Source organism: the organism of the source record quoted next, unplaced genomic scaffold, assembly GCF_019419815.1.
Source record: "Pyrus x bretschneideri cultivar Hongxiangsu unplaced genomic scaffold, Pyrus_bretschneideri_v1 Contig107, whole genome shotgun sequence".
NCBI lineage: Eukaryota > Viridiplantae > Streptophyta > Magnoliopsida > Rosales > Rosaceae > Pyrus > Pyrus x bretschneideri.
In genome coordinates, this window is record NW_025999399.1 from 894,925 (window position 1) to 910,831 (window position 15,907).

Consider the following 15,907-nt stretch of genomic DNA (forward strand, 5'->3'; position numbering starts at 1 on the left):
CTCGATGCCTTGTACATAGGAGGATTAGAGTGGTTTGTGAGGGCTCTGACACTAAATGTAAGATATTTAGTTATGGAAGTGTCACAATTATAGTTCTATCGAGATTGCTTGAGGCTCGTATCCCTATTGTATATACAACTCATCATTCCAATCTGAATCTCGTTATCATTCCAAATCATCCAATATATCGCTTGGGGTGGGTTATTATCTCCTCCGCTAAGGAATACGGATATACATTTGTGCATAAATACTTTTATCATACCACAAAATCATATATATCTCGGTTTTGAATAAAAGACACCAATTCCTTATCTCAACAAAGAAATTAAACCTGATAAATACACAAGGCTTACAATATAATTATCTTCTCTTTCTCTCTCTTCTCTTTTCCATTTCCTTTTACCTCTTTTTATCTTGTTATTCATAACTCCTCTTTTCCAATCTTTCTTCTTGGGTCAGTCCGTTGTCATTGGTTGGGTAATGCAACACCTGAACCGGGCCTTCCGAACAGTCGTCATGATCTCTGTCTCTGCATGCTCGAGCATTCTCACGACTTCAGTGAAGGATGGCCTCACGTCAGGGTTTGCATCCCAACATCTCGTCATGATCTCACAAAGAACAGGTAAGCAGTCATTCGGAATGTTAGGGCGGACACCCTTATTCACAACTGCAAATGCTGCCTGTACCGCTGTCATGTTCTGGAATGGAAGCATCCCTGTTATAAGTTCCCAAAGAACTATCCCAAAGCTATAAACGTCAACTTTCTGTGTATAATGCCTGTGCTGGATCATCTCCCTGCACACAGCCAAACAATCAAAGAGTGCAATTATGTACCCACTTATAGGGGTATCCATGCCAACAACTATGTATTAATGAAACAGATAACATCCAGCCATGATAAAGTCGCAAAACAAGCTAGCACCGGAAGCCAGTAATAGCTGATGAGATTTAAATAAATAAAAAATCAATGATGCAATAACACTCAGTTCATATGATACACTTTAAGGGCAACAAGCCAAAAAAAAAAAAATTGAAGTGATTAGTTAATCGATCCTAGTTTCATAGATACTAATAGCTAATACCGACATTTTCATATGGGAGAGCCCCGCAGGAAAACGAATTATTTTAATTAAAATATGTAAAAACAAAATTATTATTAAAAAGAAGACCTGAAAAAATTATAACAACAAACCATTATGGAATTGGACATCAATTTTAAAGTCCACCCTATGCAGAAAAAAGACAGGCTACAGCACTTGAGCTACCCTCAGGTTACAGCGCACGGTGCATCGCACATTAATCATGTAATTATAGACTCACAGTCAAATTATTTTCCAACACCTGAGTACACAGTATAGACTCCAGAATCAAATTACTAGACCCCAACTTCACATCCACATGTCACGACCCTTCCAATTATAATCCATTCAACACATCAATATGTTCCAACTAACACAACCATACATGTATCATCTGTGTCTCCATCTAACTGCAAGCTTCTTTTTCCATTTTTTTTTTTTTTCCTCCAAAAAGAGAACACCATAAAAGCACAACCATACATGCATCTTATGTGTCTCCATCATGGAGAACGGTTGTAACACGTCCTCCTGTGCTAAGAGAAGAACCCAAATTTCAATCTTAAGAGCCACCTTCTCCATACAACCTTTCCCAAGAGTGACTACAACAGTACCCAGCACCATGACTCACCAGGGCAGGAAAACTGCCATTGTGCTTGGTTTCGTTTCTGAGTTCAACCGATGATCCTCAAACAGTGCATGATAGACTTACAATTCACCTATTCACAACCCACTTCTCCCCGTCAACTCGTCATTGCAAGATGCGTGACGCACCACAACTGTTCTTATGCATGAACTCCATGCCCCAAAAAATTTTCGACTTGTTCTGGAACCAAATCATGATTCAATTTCAGTTGATTGACTTATGAGTTGCTTGGAAAAAGTTATTCTAGTCTGATTTCTTTTCTTATTTCTTCTTTTCTGGGATGGGATGCAGAAAGGTTTTGAATGAAGTTTGAGTTATGTGAAACTATTTCGTATAACGGACAGCAATAAATCATGGTCTGAGTGAAATTATCTTGATTACTATCAGACACGGTATCTTCTTAGGGTTGTTGAAGCAAGCCTATGCATTGCCAGGCTATTGTAGAACAAGTATTTAATTTTACAATGAAAATCAAGAGACACAAAAACATAGTAGTCAATGTCTTTCATTTCAAAGACGTAAACAGAGAACCTTCGTGTATTGCTCAGTATGGAAAAAGACAAGTACTCTCCAAGGTAAGTTCAAGAACTTCTCTGACATAGACACTCTAAATCTTTTTGTCGATAAAGTTGTCAATAAATCTTTTTGCTTAATTGATGTAACATACAATTCCACACGAAACTTTTTAAAATGCTTTCTAACATGGTACATACCTACTAACAAGCAACGAAGAGACCCAATAAATAAAGATAAAAACGAGAATAAATAAAGATAAAAACGAGAATAAATAAAAAAAAGAAGCAAAATCAAATACGGGGTACATGCCTACTAATTAGCAACGGCAAAAGACCAAGGCAGAGAAGACACCAAATATTAGTAACCAAATGATAAGGCGCATTTATATCTGCCAAAAAAGAAGTATACTTATCTGGAAGGCATTCACACAACTGTCACATTGAAATTAAAGTTGTCTAAAAAAAGGCCAGACTGAGAATTGAGAATTCAATAGAAGATGCTGAAGCATATAAAAGCCATGATTCCATGAAAGCAGCTCCCAAAGGGGAATATAAAGTAGATGAGCCAATCACAGCACCAAAGCAATAAGATATTTCAGCTAAAGAGTTAGAAGTCTTACGGCGCCATCCAGCGGTATGTTCCAGTCTCCGGAGTCATTCCTTCCGTCTGCACCTCAATACGGGCAACTCCAAAATCAGCAATTTTTATAGATTTGTCTGAAGAAATCAACAGGTTGTCAGATTTCAAGTCCCGGTGAATCAGACCGAGCCCATGAACATATGCAAAACCCCTCGCAACATCCAAAGCTTGCTTGACTGCTAATTTCAATGGAACCGATCGGCTCTGCCGCTTCGCCAAGAACTGCCTAAGTGAACCCCCCTTAGCATACTCTGTTACAATGCACCAAACCATTGGCTTACGGCAGGCACCAATGAAACGAACTATGTTTGGATGCTTCAATGTAGCCAGCATCTTGACTTCCTGTTGAAACTGCTGCTCCATCAGCTGAGCCCTTTCTGGGTCATTTTCAGGCCGCTCCAAAAGTTTGATGGCAACATCCTCACCATTGTAGCTACCTCTATATAGCTTCCCAAAAGCACCTTGTGCAAAAGCTTCACCCATGTTTAGCTTTCTTAAGTCAATTGTCCAGTCCTCGTAATTCTCAAGCCCCTCTGTCAAGGAATGGCTGTCCAGTAGAGCTCGAGCAAGTTGATCATGACTTAGAGCATGTGTGACTCTTCCTCGTCGATTAACACTCTGTTGCACAGAATAGTTATCCTTAACACGTCGCCGCAGCCCTTGGTGGTTCAAGATGCGAGTGTGGGAATCATTAGTATTTGAAGCAACGCTGCTGTTGTCTACAGACATGGTCACAGAGCCTCCATCGTTGCTCGTTTGCATACTGTCGATGGACATGTTGGTACCCTCACCCTCATGGAGTTTGTGGTAGAAGCCTTGCGACAAATCATCAAAGTTGTTACCATGGTTGGTTAGACCAATTATTCCAGTGAATTTGGCGCCGCCCTCCAACATTTTCTTCTCTCAGAGAAAAGAAAATTCCTCAAATTTTCCCCACTTCTTCCGCATACAAAATATCAAATTTCGAATCAATAGCCCCTTCTCTCTTTCGAAACCCTGAAACCAAGACCGACCCACAAAATATCGTAAGCAGACGGTTGAATACAATGAGGAGCAAAGAAACCATCATAGGGTTTTGTTTGGAAGTAGAAGAGCAGAAGACAGGACAGTATTCCTTAGGACTAGCATCAAATAAGAATAAAATCCCGAAATTTAAGAATAAAATCAACTTAATCAAGAAGACATTTATGGAAATTACTCATTATTAAGAACAATACGCCAACATATGCGAAATCAGACAATCAATTTAAAGAAATAATCTGAAAAAAATCGACAGATCATTCAAATGACAAGGAGTTAAGGGAAATCACACAACCCCATCTATTAAATGGGAAACGGATTGACAAGCAGCCATCAAAATTCGAATTACGGATGATCCCATCTAATTAGATAATTCGAATTATGGATGATCATCTGAGACGAGCACGTACCTCAATCAGACAAAATCGAGGGCAGCAGTCGGATGGAATCGAGTACGCAGGAAACAAAGACCTCTCTTCCTCTCAGTCTCCCAAGTCGTCCTTTCTTCTCTCTCTTACTTTCCCTTTTTTTTTTTTCATTTCTATTTTTCTATATATGTCCTTTCTTCTCTCTCTTACTTTCCTTTTTTTTTTTTCATTTCTATTTTTTTATATATGTTTTTGTTGTGGAATGCAGCATGGAGAGAAAGAGAGTAAATAATAGATTTGAGGAATTGTGTATTAATTCTTTAGTACTTATGCTTTTATTTATGGGAATTTTAACGAAATGTTTTCGGTATTATTTATTTTAACGAAAAGCCATATTTTTACACTAAAAAGTCAATCCTGGTAATATTCATTTTACCCTTTATTTTGTGATTATCGTTAAAACTCAAAGTTTTTAAATTTTTTTCATTAGTTTTCCTTTTATTTATAATAACAAGGAAAAAAGAAACTTATTCTCCAAGTAATATAAAGTCTATTAGGAAAGATCATCTAGATTTCAAAGGATTCCTAATCTATCTCTACTTAGGATTTACATAATCACAATATGTATTAGAACATGTCACAACACTTCCCTTGAGTGTTAGATGGTGCATCAGATCTTCAAGCAAATGTAGAAGCAGTTGATAAAGTCGTCTCATCTAGTCGGCACAAGTAGCGAATGCTAGTCTCAAAACAAACGGAATAATGCATGGATGGTAAAACTCACAAAACCTCGCTATGATAAAACCCAAAGTGGGACAAAAGCCCATAACCAAAGGAGAAAAGTGAGAAGTTGCATTAAGTCAAAACTATAAGTCTTCAGGACACAAGTAGGACGTACACAAGGGTATGACCAACCCAAGCCCTTAAAGCCTTCACGGCAGGCCTACGCGACTGTTTCTTTAAGTACATGATCAATGCTAACACTTAGAAGACTTACTCTGAGGTGATGGCACAGGCTTACAACCATGCCTCCGCCAAGGCAAGGACATATCAAGGGAAACTCCCTATAGCCATCCCTTATTAGCAAATGGGGAGTGGAAGCCAGATCCAACCAAATGAGAAGACCTCAACCTTCCAAACGGCACTGACGCTGCCTCCTGCCCTACCTAATACCTCGCCAAGTCAACAGGACTATCATTCTCAGGTCAAGAGGAAAGACTTCCATCCTCACCAGTCTCATTTTAGTAAAAAGAGTAAGGGGCACTATCGCGATAACCAAGGGCATCGCCACGATAATGCCCACCCCTAGACAGTCAATGCAGTGGGCCAAAAATGTGTCAAGAAGGGTCCTACCTTGAGGTATGAGACATACATACCTTTGAACGCCACATGCACGACTATTTACCCCAGTATAGCTCACTTGATACCAAAGCCAAGGTCGAGAGAGCCAGATTACAAGTCCACAAAGAACACAGGCATGTTTTGTGGTTACCACGAGTATAATGGCCATGACAGCGAGAAATGTATCACCCTCCGTGATCATATTGAAGCTTTGGCATGTGAAGGAAAAATTGACCAGTTCCTCCTCCACCCTCCAAGGGATAACCGCAACCAACACCAAGTGAATGTGATATATTCCATAAGCGCTGGCACACCCATATCTGAATTTTCCAACAGAGCCATGAAAAACAATGAATGAACGTTGAAGCCTGGCCACCAAGAGTTTCACGTGGAAAACATCAGGGGGGAGGCAAGTATCAAAAGCCTAACGGGGATCCAATATGTTTCTACCCTGAGGAAGAAAGATGTATCATCTATCCTCACAACAACCCACTAATTGTGGAGGCTCACATAGCCAACTTTGATGTACGACAAATCCTGGTAGACACGGGGGCGTCGGTTAATATCATGTTTGCTGAAGCTTTCAAAACACTTAATGTAGCTGAACACTTGCTAGATCACTCGGTTTCTCCTCTGATAAGCTTCTCTGGTGATGTCGTGCAACCTTTAGGGAGCGTACATGTACCCTTCACCATCGGTACAAGCCCATACATAACCACCATCACCACTAACTTCCTGGTGGTTGACTGCCCAACGACATACAATGTCATCTTTGGGCGCACAGGCATCAATGATCTCAAGGCCATAGTATCTGCACATATGCTGTTGATGAAATTTCCAACCCCCTATGGCAACGGTTATATTAGAGGAGATCAACTTAATGCATGATCATGTTACAACACTTCAGTCAAGCAACAACACTTGCATGTACCTAAAGAAACACTTTCTATACATGACCAAGTTATCAAGACCAGCTCGGACAAAGCCAACTTGAATATTCACGGTGGTAACAATCAACCTGACGATCTTCGAGATGACTCTTTCATCCAGCAAGCACAACCTGCTGGAGAGTTGGAGAAGGTCTCTATCTCAAAAGATTATCCAGATCGCATAATGAAGATTAGCACCACTTTGTCACCACCCATTCGGTTGGCATTGATCTCCTTTTTGCAAGAGAACACTGAAGTCTTCACCTGGTCATACGAAGACATGCTAGGCATTTCTCCCGATATCATCTGTCATCACTTGAGTATTGATCCCAAGACCAAGCCGGTGAGACAGAAGCGAAGATCTTATGATGTTGAACGATATGCATCAATGAAGGCAGAAGTTGAAAAACTCAAAAGCATAGGCTTCATCTGTGAAGTCAATTATCCAACGTGGGTAGCAAATGTGGTCCTTGTTAAGAAAAATCCGACCAAGGAGAGTCTCTTGCTTCAAAAGATCTTGTGAAGAATGTGCGTCGACTACACCGACTTAAACAAAGGATGCCCGAAGGATAGTTTTCCTCTTCTTCTCGTTGATAGACTTATAGACTCTACAGTAAGGTGTGAACTCTTGAGCTTCATGGATGCTTACTCAGGGTACAACCAAATCCTCATGAACCCTTAGGACCAAGAACACACGGCCTTCACTACTAACAGAGGACTATATTGCTATAAAGTCATGCCATTCGGCCTAAAGAATGCAGGGGCGACTTATCAAAGATTAGTCAATTCAAAGTTCGCTGAACAGATTGGGAAAAGCGTGGAAGTGTTGATGATATGTTAGTCAAAAGCAAACATGCTGACCAACACATCGCCAACTTATCTGAAACCTTCTCCATCCTGAAGAGGTATCGAATGAGGTTGAACCCTAACAAATGCGCTTTTGGCGTGAGCTCTGGAAAATTCTTGGGCTTTATGATTAGCCAACGAGGCATTGAAGCTAACACTGAGAAGATTAAAGCAATCATGGACATGGGAACCAGTAGCCTCAAAAGACATCCAGAGCTTTACTAGCAAGGTGGCAGCCTTGACCAAGTTCATCTTTAAGGCCACAGACAAATGCGCTCTTTTTTTCAAAGCACTTAAGGGAAGTAAGAAGTACAGTACGTGGACTGATGAATGTGCCGAAGCATTTAAGAACCTCAAGGAGTAATGAGTAAAGCCCCTCTGCTTTCCAAACCTGAAGTTGGTGACACCTTAATTGTCTATCTATCGGTCTCGGCTTCAGCAGTTAGTTCTGTCCTCATTCGTAAGGATGCTAGTATCAAACGACCTGTCTACTACGCTAGCAAGGCTTTACAAGATGCGGAGACACGATACTCCAACATTGAGAAATTAGCTCTAGCATTAGTCATGTCTGCTCGAAAACTTCATCCTTACTTCTAAGCACACTCCATCATCGTGCTTACCAATCACCCCCTTCGACAAATACTTCAGAGTCCTGACACTTCGGGGCAAATGATCAAATGGGCCATAACATTGGGAGAGTTTGACATCTCCTACCACCCAAAGCCAGCTGAAAAGGGCCAAGCAGTTGCAGATTTCATCGCCGAATTCACTTATCCCATCGACATTTCTCCTACACCTAAGGCAGCGACTTCATCACCCCTGGAAACCCGGACGGTAGAACCAACACTCCCAGTATGGACTCTATATGTTGATGGCTCATCCAACTAACAGGGCTGTGGAGCATGACTAGTCCTGACTACCCCCGACAAAGTGGCAATGGAGTATGCCCTTCGCTTCAAATTCAAGGCGCCAAACAATGAGGCCCTTTTAGTAGGCTTACGTTTAGCCAAACACCTTGGAGTTAGACAAATTAATATCTTCAGTGACTCCCAATTGGTGGTTAACCAGGTCACGAACAACTTTGACGCTAAGGATAACTCCACGGCAGCGTATCTTGCACAAACGCAGCTTTTGCTCAAGCACTTCCACTACCAGATCACCCAAGTCCCTCGAGCGGCAAACAGTCATGCAGACGCTTTGGCTCGCCTCACCTCAGCAGTGGAAGACAAGATTGGGAGAAAAATTCATGTCGAATTGTTGGCAACACCAAGCACCATGGTCGTAGAAGTGTGCAACTTGCAACAGGAGGATAGCTAGATCACCCAATAGGGACTTGATCTGATCGGCCCAATGCCTGCAAGAAAGGGCAAGGTCCGTTATGCAATTGTTGCAATTGACTACTTCACAAAGTGGGCCGAAGTAGAACCCTTGGCAACCATTACTGAGGCAAAAAATAGAAGACTTCGTATGGAAGAACATCCTTTGCAGATTTGGCATTCCTAATGCGATAGTCACGGACAATGGGCGATAGTTCGATAACAAGAAGTTCAGGATGTTTTGTTCTAAGTTCAACATCAACTTATGTTTTGCCTCCCTAGCTTATCTCCAGTTTAACGGACAAATTGAGGCCATCAACAAAATAATCAAGCGCACTTTGAAAACCAGCTTAGACAAGGCTAAGGGTTGTTGGCTAGAATTTGTACCCTAAGTTCTTTGGTCATACCGCACTTCATATCGGACTTCAACAGGAGAAACTCCATTCTCACTTGCCTTTGGTATAGAGGCCGTTGTCCCAATTGAGCTTGAGCAAGCAACGTTCTGAGTCCAGAACTACATGCAAAGTGAAAATGACAAACAACTCACCCTCAACTTGGATCTAGTCAAGGAACATAGAAACCAGGCTCACTTGAGGAATGTCGCCTACAAGCAGCGCATCTCCAACTACTATGACTCAAGAGTCAAACCTTGCTCTTTCAAAGTGGGGGATTGGGTATTAAAGAAAAGACTACTCTGCAACAGAGGCCCCGAGTGAAGGCACGCTCAGCCCAAATTGGGATGGACCGTTTGAAGTTATTGACATCAGTCGCCCTGGTTCCTACAAGATCAGGAGCTCCAATGGCAAGACCCTTAGCCATCCATGGAACGCTGATCACTTGAAGTACTATTACAAGTAGACTCACATTGTACAAGTGTTGAGCTACAGCCATTTGGCATCCTATGTAATGAAGGCCATTTGGCATCAATTCAATAAAGAGGTGATTTAGACAAGTTGGTCCTAACTCCCTTACATCCCTATCACTGAAACGCTCAGGTTTGAAGCTTCAACACGAATGCTTACAACATGAAATAAAGTCTAAATATATGTCAACATGACTTATATTCAAACAAGGGATCTATTCAAACATAGCCAAACATTCATCAATGATAGTATAAATACTTGGCAAATAACATCAAAGCGCACAGTACAAGGTTGCAAACATACATAAACAAAAAACCCTCAGCCTTATAACATGGCACATGCCAGACAAACAACAAACTAGTACATCCAAAGTACACGGCACATGCCACACAAACAACATACTAGTACATTCAAAATACATGCAGAAAAAAAAGGCACTATGAGTCATCCTTATCTGAGGCCCGACCCCTAACAATATCACTCTGCATTTCAATCGCATTGTCATCGCCACCATCCTCGGTATCTCCAGAACCATTCTTATTCTCCTGAGACTGCTCACCGACACTAGCCTCATTATCAGAGTCATCCTCACTACTAGGATCAACTGCGAGGACGAAGGCTTCACCTCTTTGTCGGTACTCATCCATCTCATCACCGTACTTTTGGATAATACTTCCATTATCGTAACGCTCAAGGACGGCTATCTATTTCCTTTTCTCAAAATTAACCGCCCGGATGCAGTGAGGTTTAAAAGCATCGTGAAAGGCCTGAGAACCTAAGAACTCCTACACGGCAGCGTCCCTCTCAGTTGGGATACTCCTCTTTAGCTTAGAAACTTCAACCAAGGCACTATTAAACTCCCCTTTAACCTTGGAAACTTCGAGGATAGTAGTCTCCAACTGTTTCCCAGTCCCCTCTAGTTGTTTCTTGAGCCTTACGTTCTCACCATTTCGCCTCTTCAAACTCTCAAAGTGTTGATCTTTGAGGCGGATGGCCTTAGCTAAAGCTTTGCTCGTTTTTCTGCCATCATTCACAAGCTGGTTATTATCTTTAAACTTTGCCTTTTATCACTCGACCTCTCGTAATCTGTCGTCGTACTCAGTCATGACCTACATGACAAGATGATTGTCACTACCAAGAAAAAGAAGGAAGAAAATAAAGAAATGACAGAATAACACTTACATAAGAAGATAGCCTCGTCATCCGGTCACGATCTGATTCATTCTCATCTAGCGGCTCGCCAAGCTTGTCAACAGTGGATCGACGTCTTGCCAAGAAATTATTGACATACCTAAAACTACTTGGCTGCATGGCAACCTTTAAATCCTTCCAATGGATGCTGCCAACCTCTTCCTTATAATTCCTCTTACGGCTGGAGCTAGGGTCACCTTCTTGGTCAGTGGACTTCATGGTTGGAGGAAAGATGGGATCGATGGTAGGAAGAGGAGGCAACAGTCGTCTCTCCTCCCTTGCAACTATGGCAAGAGCACACCCGATAGCCTCAGCTTCAGCTCTCTTTGAGGCAGTGATCTTGAGGACCTCCTCTTGTGACTTAGGTCTAGGGGCTGGCCTCACCCGGTGTTTACGAGCTCTTTTGTGAAACAAAATGTCATCTACGGAAATTAACATGGGTGCTTTCCTTTTCTTGGTGCTAGTCCCCCCTTTCTTGCTCACTTTCTCCACTGAACAAGAAAAATCAAAGTAAAGAATGCAACTTTGTAAAAAAGGGGGCGAAATGAAGGATACAACTTAGTTGCTCGTCTCTGGCACTCTGACACTAAGGGTTGGAAACCGTACTTTCGAAACAAAGGCCGTAGCTTGCCCAAATGTCTATCCTCCTTAGGCACCCTTAACACCTTCTCTACATCAGCTAGTTCCCGTCCGGACAATTTGATGTTGCCTCGAGTTACTGCATGAAGGAAAATGTTAGACGCAAGAAGAAACTACAACAAATAGCAAACAATGCGAACAATGGATACGTTACAACCTACAATCTGGAAGTGAGTGAGAACACGTCGCTCAGGGGTGACACCCCTAACATGCTCCCAATCATTATAAAGAAAGCACCAACGATTTTTCCAAGTGCAGTACTCCTTTTTCTTACCAAAGACAATACGCTCTCTCTCACATCGACATGCACACTCGGTATATCCTGGGCATGCTTTCACTGGGCACATCTTATAGCAGTAGCGCCACTAATGGAAGGAAGGCTCACCTAACCCACATTCCATCCAAATAATATAAAACCTGATCAAGGTATCCCAAAAACTAGGATTGAGTTGCCCAGGCGCATATCCAATGAAAGATAGTATCCGTTACAACCAAGGGCGCGAAGGCAACTGCACCCCTAAGGTCAATAATATTTGGGTATAGAACATGACATGACCCTTGAGCGGTTAAGAGGGCAATTCTTCATGATGTACCAAATGCATTCCTACACTGCGAGGGATACTACATGACTGCCTTAGGGCTTCAAGCTGCCTTTCGCTATCTAACAAGTTTTTCTCCAAAAGGTCCGTTGTGAACTCAGAGCGAAATATGGGTATGGTGTAAAAAACAACCCCCTCACCCATTGACATGAAGGAGGAAGAACCAATATTGGCTAAAGTTTAACAACTATGAAAATCATCCAACATTTCTTTGGTACAAGCTTCCAACAAAGGCCCTGAAGACTCCAACATTGCAAGCTCAAACCTAGAGCTAGAGCTACGGGAGCCCTCATCACTAGGACTTCCAGACTCTTAACATCTACAACAAACAGAAACAAACTCTATCACTACATGAAAGATCGAAACATAAGGAAGTTCCTAAGGCATGAGAAAAAGCTCAACCAGTTCATCATGTTCTTAACCAAATACATGAACACTCAAACAATTCAACAAGAATGAAAGCATGCGATCTAGTAGAGAAGACTACCAACCTGAAAATGGTGCAAAGCAATGCTAGAATCCCTCTCAACCAGAGAACACTCTGTCTTCCAAAATTACTACAAAATGAACAAATGAAGGCAAGGTAAAGAGTGGAGACTTATTCTTCTTATATAAGTTCAACAGGACCAAAGAAAATCAAAATTCAAATTCAAACCATGAGAAAGCCCCACATGGAAAGTCTTCAAACTTCCACACAAGCTAGGGAATTTCAAACTTCACATTTTCAGTTTCCCCACTTCAAAAAAAAAAAAAAAAAAAAAAAAAAAAGGGAAACACAGCAACTTCATCAATGGAAGACAACTACAAATCTCAAAAAGCTTCACACACTCTTGATCAAGATAGTGTGAAGCAAAACCAATTTATGGTGCCAACAAAAGCTTCAACAAATGAAGGGCAACTACAAATGTCAAAAGCCTCACACACTCTTGATCAAGATAGTGTGAAGCAAAACCAAGTTATGGTGACCAACACAAAGCTTCAACCACAAAGCTTCCCTTGCAAAGGTTCAACTCTCAACCGCAAAGCTTCACCTACAAGTTTCAACCATAAAGCTTCACCTACAAAGCTTCAACCTTCAACCACAAAACTTCAACTACAAAGCTTCAACCACAAAGCTTCACCTACAAAGCTTCACCAAATGGAGAGCAACTACAAATGTCAAAAGCTTCACACACTCTTAATCAAGATAGTGTGAAGCTAAATCAAGTGTGGTGTCCTAAAATAGCTTCAATCATTCAAGCTATATACCCAAACAAAAACCCACAACCAATACACCTTACCTATTTACTTATATATGCTTCCAAACATATTATAATAGAGTAAATAACAAGTCAAAGTTTCACATTTAATGGTGAACAAAAGTACAAGAAATCCACCAGTAATGAAGGAGCTACAAAAACTGGAATCTCCCCCAAACTAGAAATCCAACCCAAGCAGCCTTTCTCTTTCTCTCCCTCCTCCGTCCCCTTTTATCTATCAAATTTCTGCAACTTCTGCTCTACTTCAATGGAGCTGAATTTTGGATACCTTATAGTCCTTGAGCAGGTGAACAACTTTCAAGAAGGAACCATTTCTGTTTAAGCGACGGAAGTTAGAGTATTGAAACTCCAAACATGATGGTCAGATTTCTGCAAACTTCAAAGCTGCCGCAGTGTTTCGAAGATCTGGAAATATTTAACCAGTAGCTTGTCCTGAATTTTTGATATGTTATAGAAGAAAGGATGATAAACAACTTTGATGAAGAAAGTATGTTGATCTGAAAAGAGAAAATGGAGTTTCAAAGCCCACAACGGGTCTGACGGGTTGACAGGAAAATAACGAACAGTCACTTATCATACCTGAATTTCTGGAGTTGTACTGCTTCGATGGACCTCAAATTTGGATATGTTGTAGTTCACGAGTTAAGGAACAACTTTCATGAAGACAACTTTGCGATTTGAACTACAGACGATGGTGTTATATTGAAGAGCTACAGAGGAGAACAATGGAAGCTGTGCAGAAAGGGAGACATTGAGGAAGAAGGCAGGGGTGGTGCATTCTGACAAAACTAGGTTTAGAGCAGGCCTTGGGCCCTGCGTCCTCAGGCCGACAGTCAAACAATAGCCCAAGAAGGGTGCTAGTCTTGCATTTCACAACAAAGGCACGGGCCTCCTCCTATCTTTGGGTTTGCCAACCAAACGAAAACCAAAAAAAAAAAAAAAGACCCGGGCCTCCTATTCTTTGGGCCTAGCAACCGTCAAAAAAAAATAAAAAAAATAATATATATATATATATATGAAGGAGGAGTTTTGGGCAACCACTTAGAAGGGAAAATGGTGAAGTTTTGTTTGGAAAATTGCCTACTAACAAGACACCTCCCTCATCAACTTCCTCGACCGGAGACTTGGGGGACTCCTACCATATACCACTACACCTTGGTACTCGGAAATTTCGCGACTACTCAGTGCCTTGGATTTTTCAAGTCCCCAACCAAGAATTTTTCCTCACTCAAGAAATTAAGGGAGCACTACTTCAACCTACAGGGTCCACCCATGAAGTTTCAACATGCAAATTTCAACACAATAAAAAATTCAAAGAACTTAGTGAAGGATACCTTAGTGTATTTAACACAACACGTTTAATGAAGTAAAACTTATTTATTAATATCTTCGACAAATTACAAATACGTGCATACACATGAATCAAAACAAACAAATACGAGGGCGCCTTCACAAAGGTTGCTCAGGAGAAGTCTTAACACTCGGCAAAGCCCCAAAAATAGGAGGCATCGGAGGATGATTATTTGGAGCCTCAGTACTGGGCAAAACCCCAGAATGAGGAGGTACCAGAGGTTGATCATTTAGAACTTCATTATGTGGTACAGCCCTAGAGGACGAAGGTAGTAAATGCCTTTCGAACAAACTCACAAACCTCTGATGATCATTTAAAATCTAACCCTCGGATTCCTGTAACTGGTCAAGCTTTCTCTTCATGGTTCTAGCATAGCTATGTGCGAGTATGTGCAACTATCTATTCTCGTGCTTAAGCCCTCTGATCTCCTGTTTGAGACTTATCACTTCACCCCCCAACTATTCAACTTGGCGGGTTCGAGCAAATAGGCGTTGGGCCATATTAGACACAGAACCTGCACACTGAACACTGAAAGCCAGATAATCCTTAGCAGCCAACTCATCGGATCGTTTGGAAAGTAGTCTGTTGTCTTTGGGAATGAGAAGATTCTTGGCCACCACTGCAGCGGTCATATCATTTTTCGATTCTTGGCCACCACTGCAGCGGTCATATCATTTTTGAACGTAGTCCTTGAACTTAATTGGTGCTCCTATAAAAGAAAGAGCCATATCTTCAACAAGGCTGCTTGTTCAAAAATCGAAGAGGCACCACTCTTCGAATTTCAAGAAGGGGATTTCCTGAGTTAAAATTTATTAGCAATCTTCACATGCGACATCAGGTCCTCGGATACGAAGGACAACTTTGCCAAAGAACTCTGACAAAGTTAAGACAGGTAAATGTTGAAGGCCCAGTTACCCTGCTATTACCCACAAGGATAAAGGAACAGCACTGCTGCTTGATTATTAGAAAATCCTTATGTGTGTCAACCTCTGTGCTATGTGGTAAAGCGGACTTGCAAAAATGGCCAACCTTTTTTCACATTTGAGAAAACACTCCCAACAAGATTGCTTGCCCAGAAATCGAAGAGGCACCGCTCTCTGAATCTCGAGAACCATATCCCCAACAAGATTACCTGCTCAGACATCGAAGAGGCACCGATCCCTGAACTTCGAGAGTCGGATTTCATTGGATAAAATTTTTCAACAATCCTCACACGCAACATCAGCTTTCTGGATACCACAGACCATTTTTTCAAAGTGCTCTGACAAAGTTAAAACACGTGAACCTTGCAGCGACCACTACATTGCT

The 15,907-nt window shown here is 41.5% G+C and overlaps 1 protein-coding gene across 1 annotated transcript; it reads right to left on the reverse strand.

Annotated features, from left to right (window-relative positions):
- Positions 1-236: 236 nt before the first annotated feature.
- Positions 237-4,466, reverse strand: LOC125471363 (serine/threonine-protein kinase STY13-like). The gene is made up of 3 exons (XM_048571690.1): positions 4,308-4,466; positions 2,858-3,873; positions 237-795 (listed from the first exon to the last, which is right to left on the reverse strand). Exons 2-3 carry the CDS (start codon positions 3,769-3,771, stop codon positions 456-458), a joined length of 1,254 nt encoding a protein of 417 aa, XP_048427647.1. The 5' UTR covers positions 3,772-3,873; positions 4,308-4,466; the 3' UTR covers positions 237-455.
- Between the last annotated feature and the right edge of the window lie 11,441 nt (positions 4,467-15,907).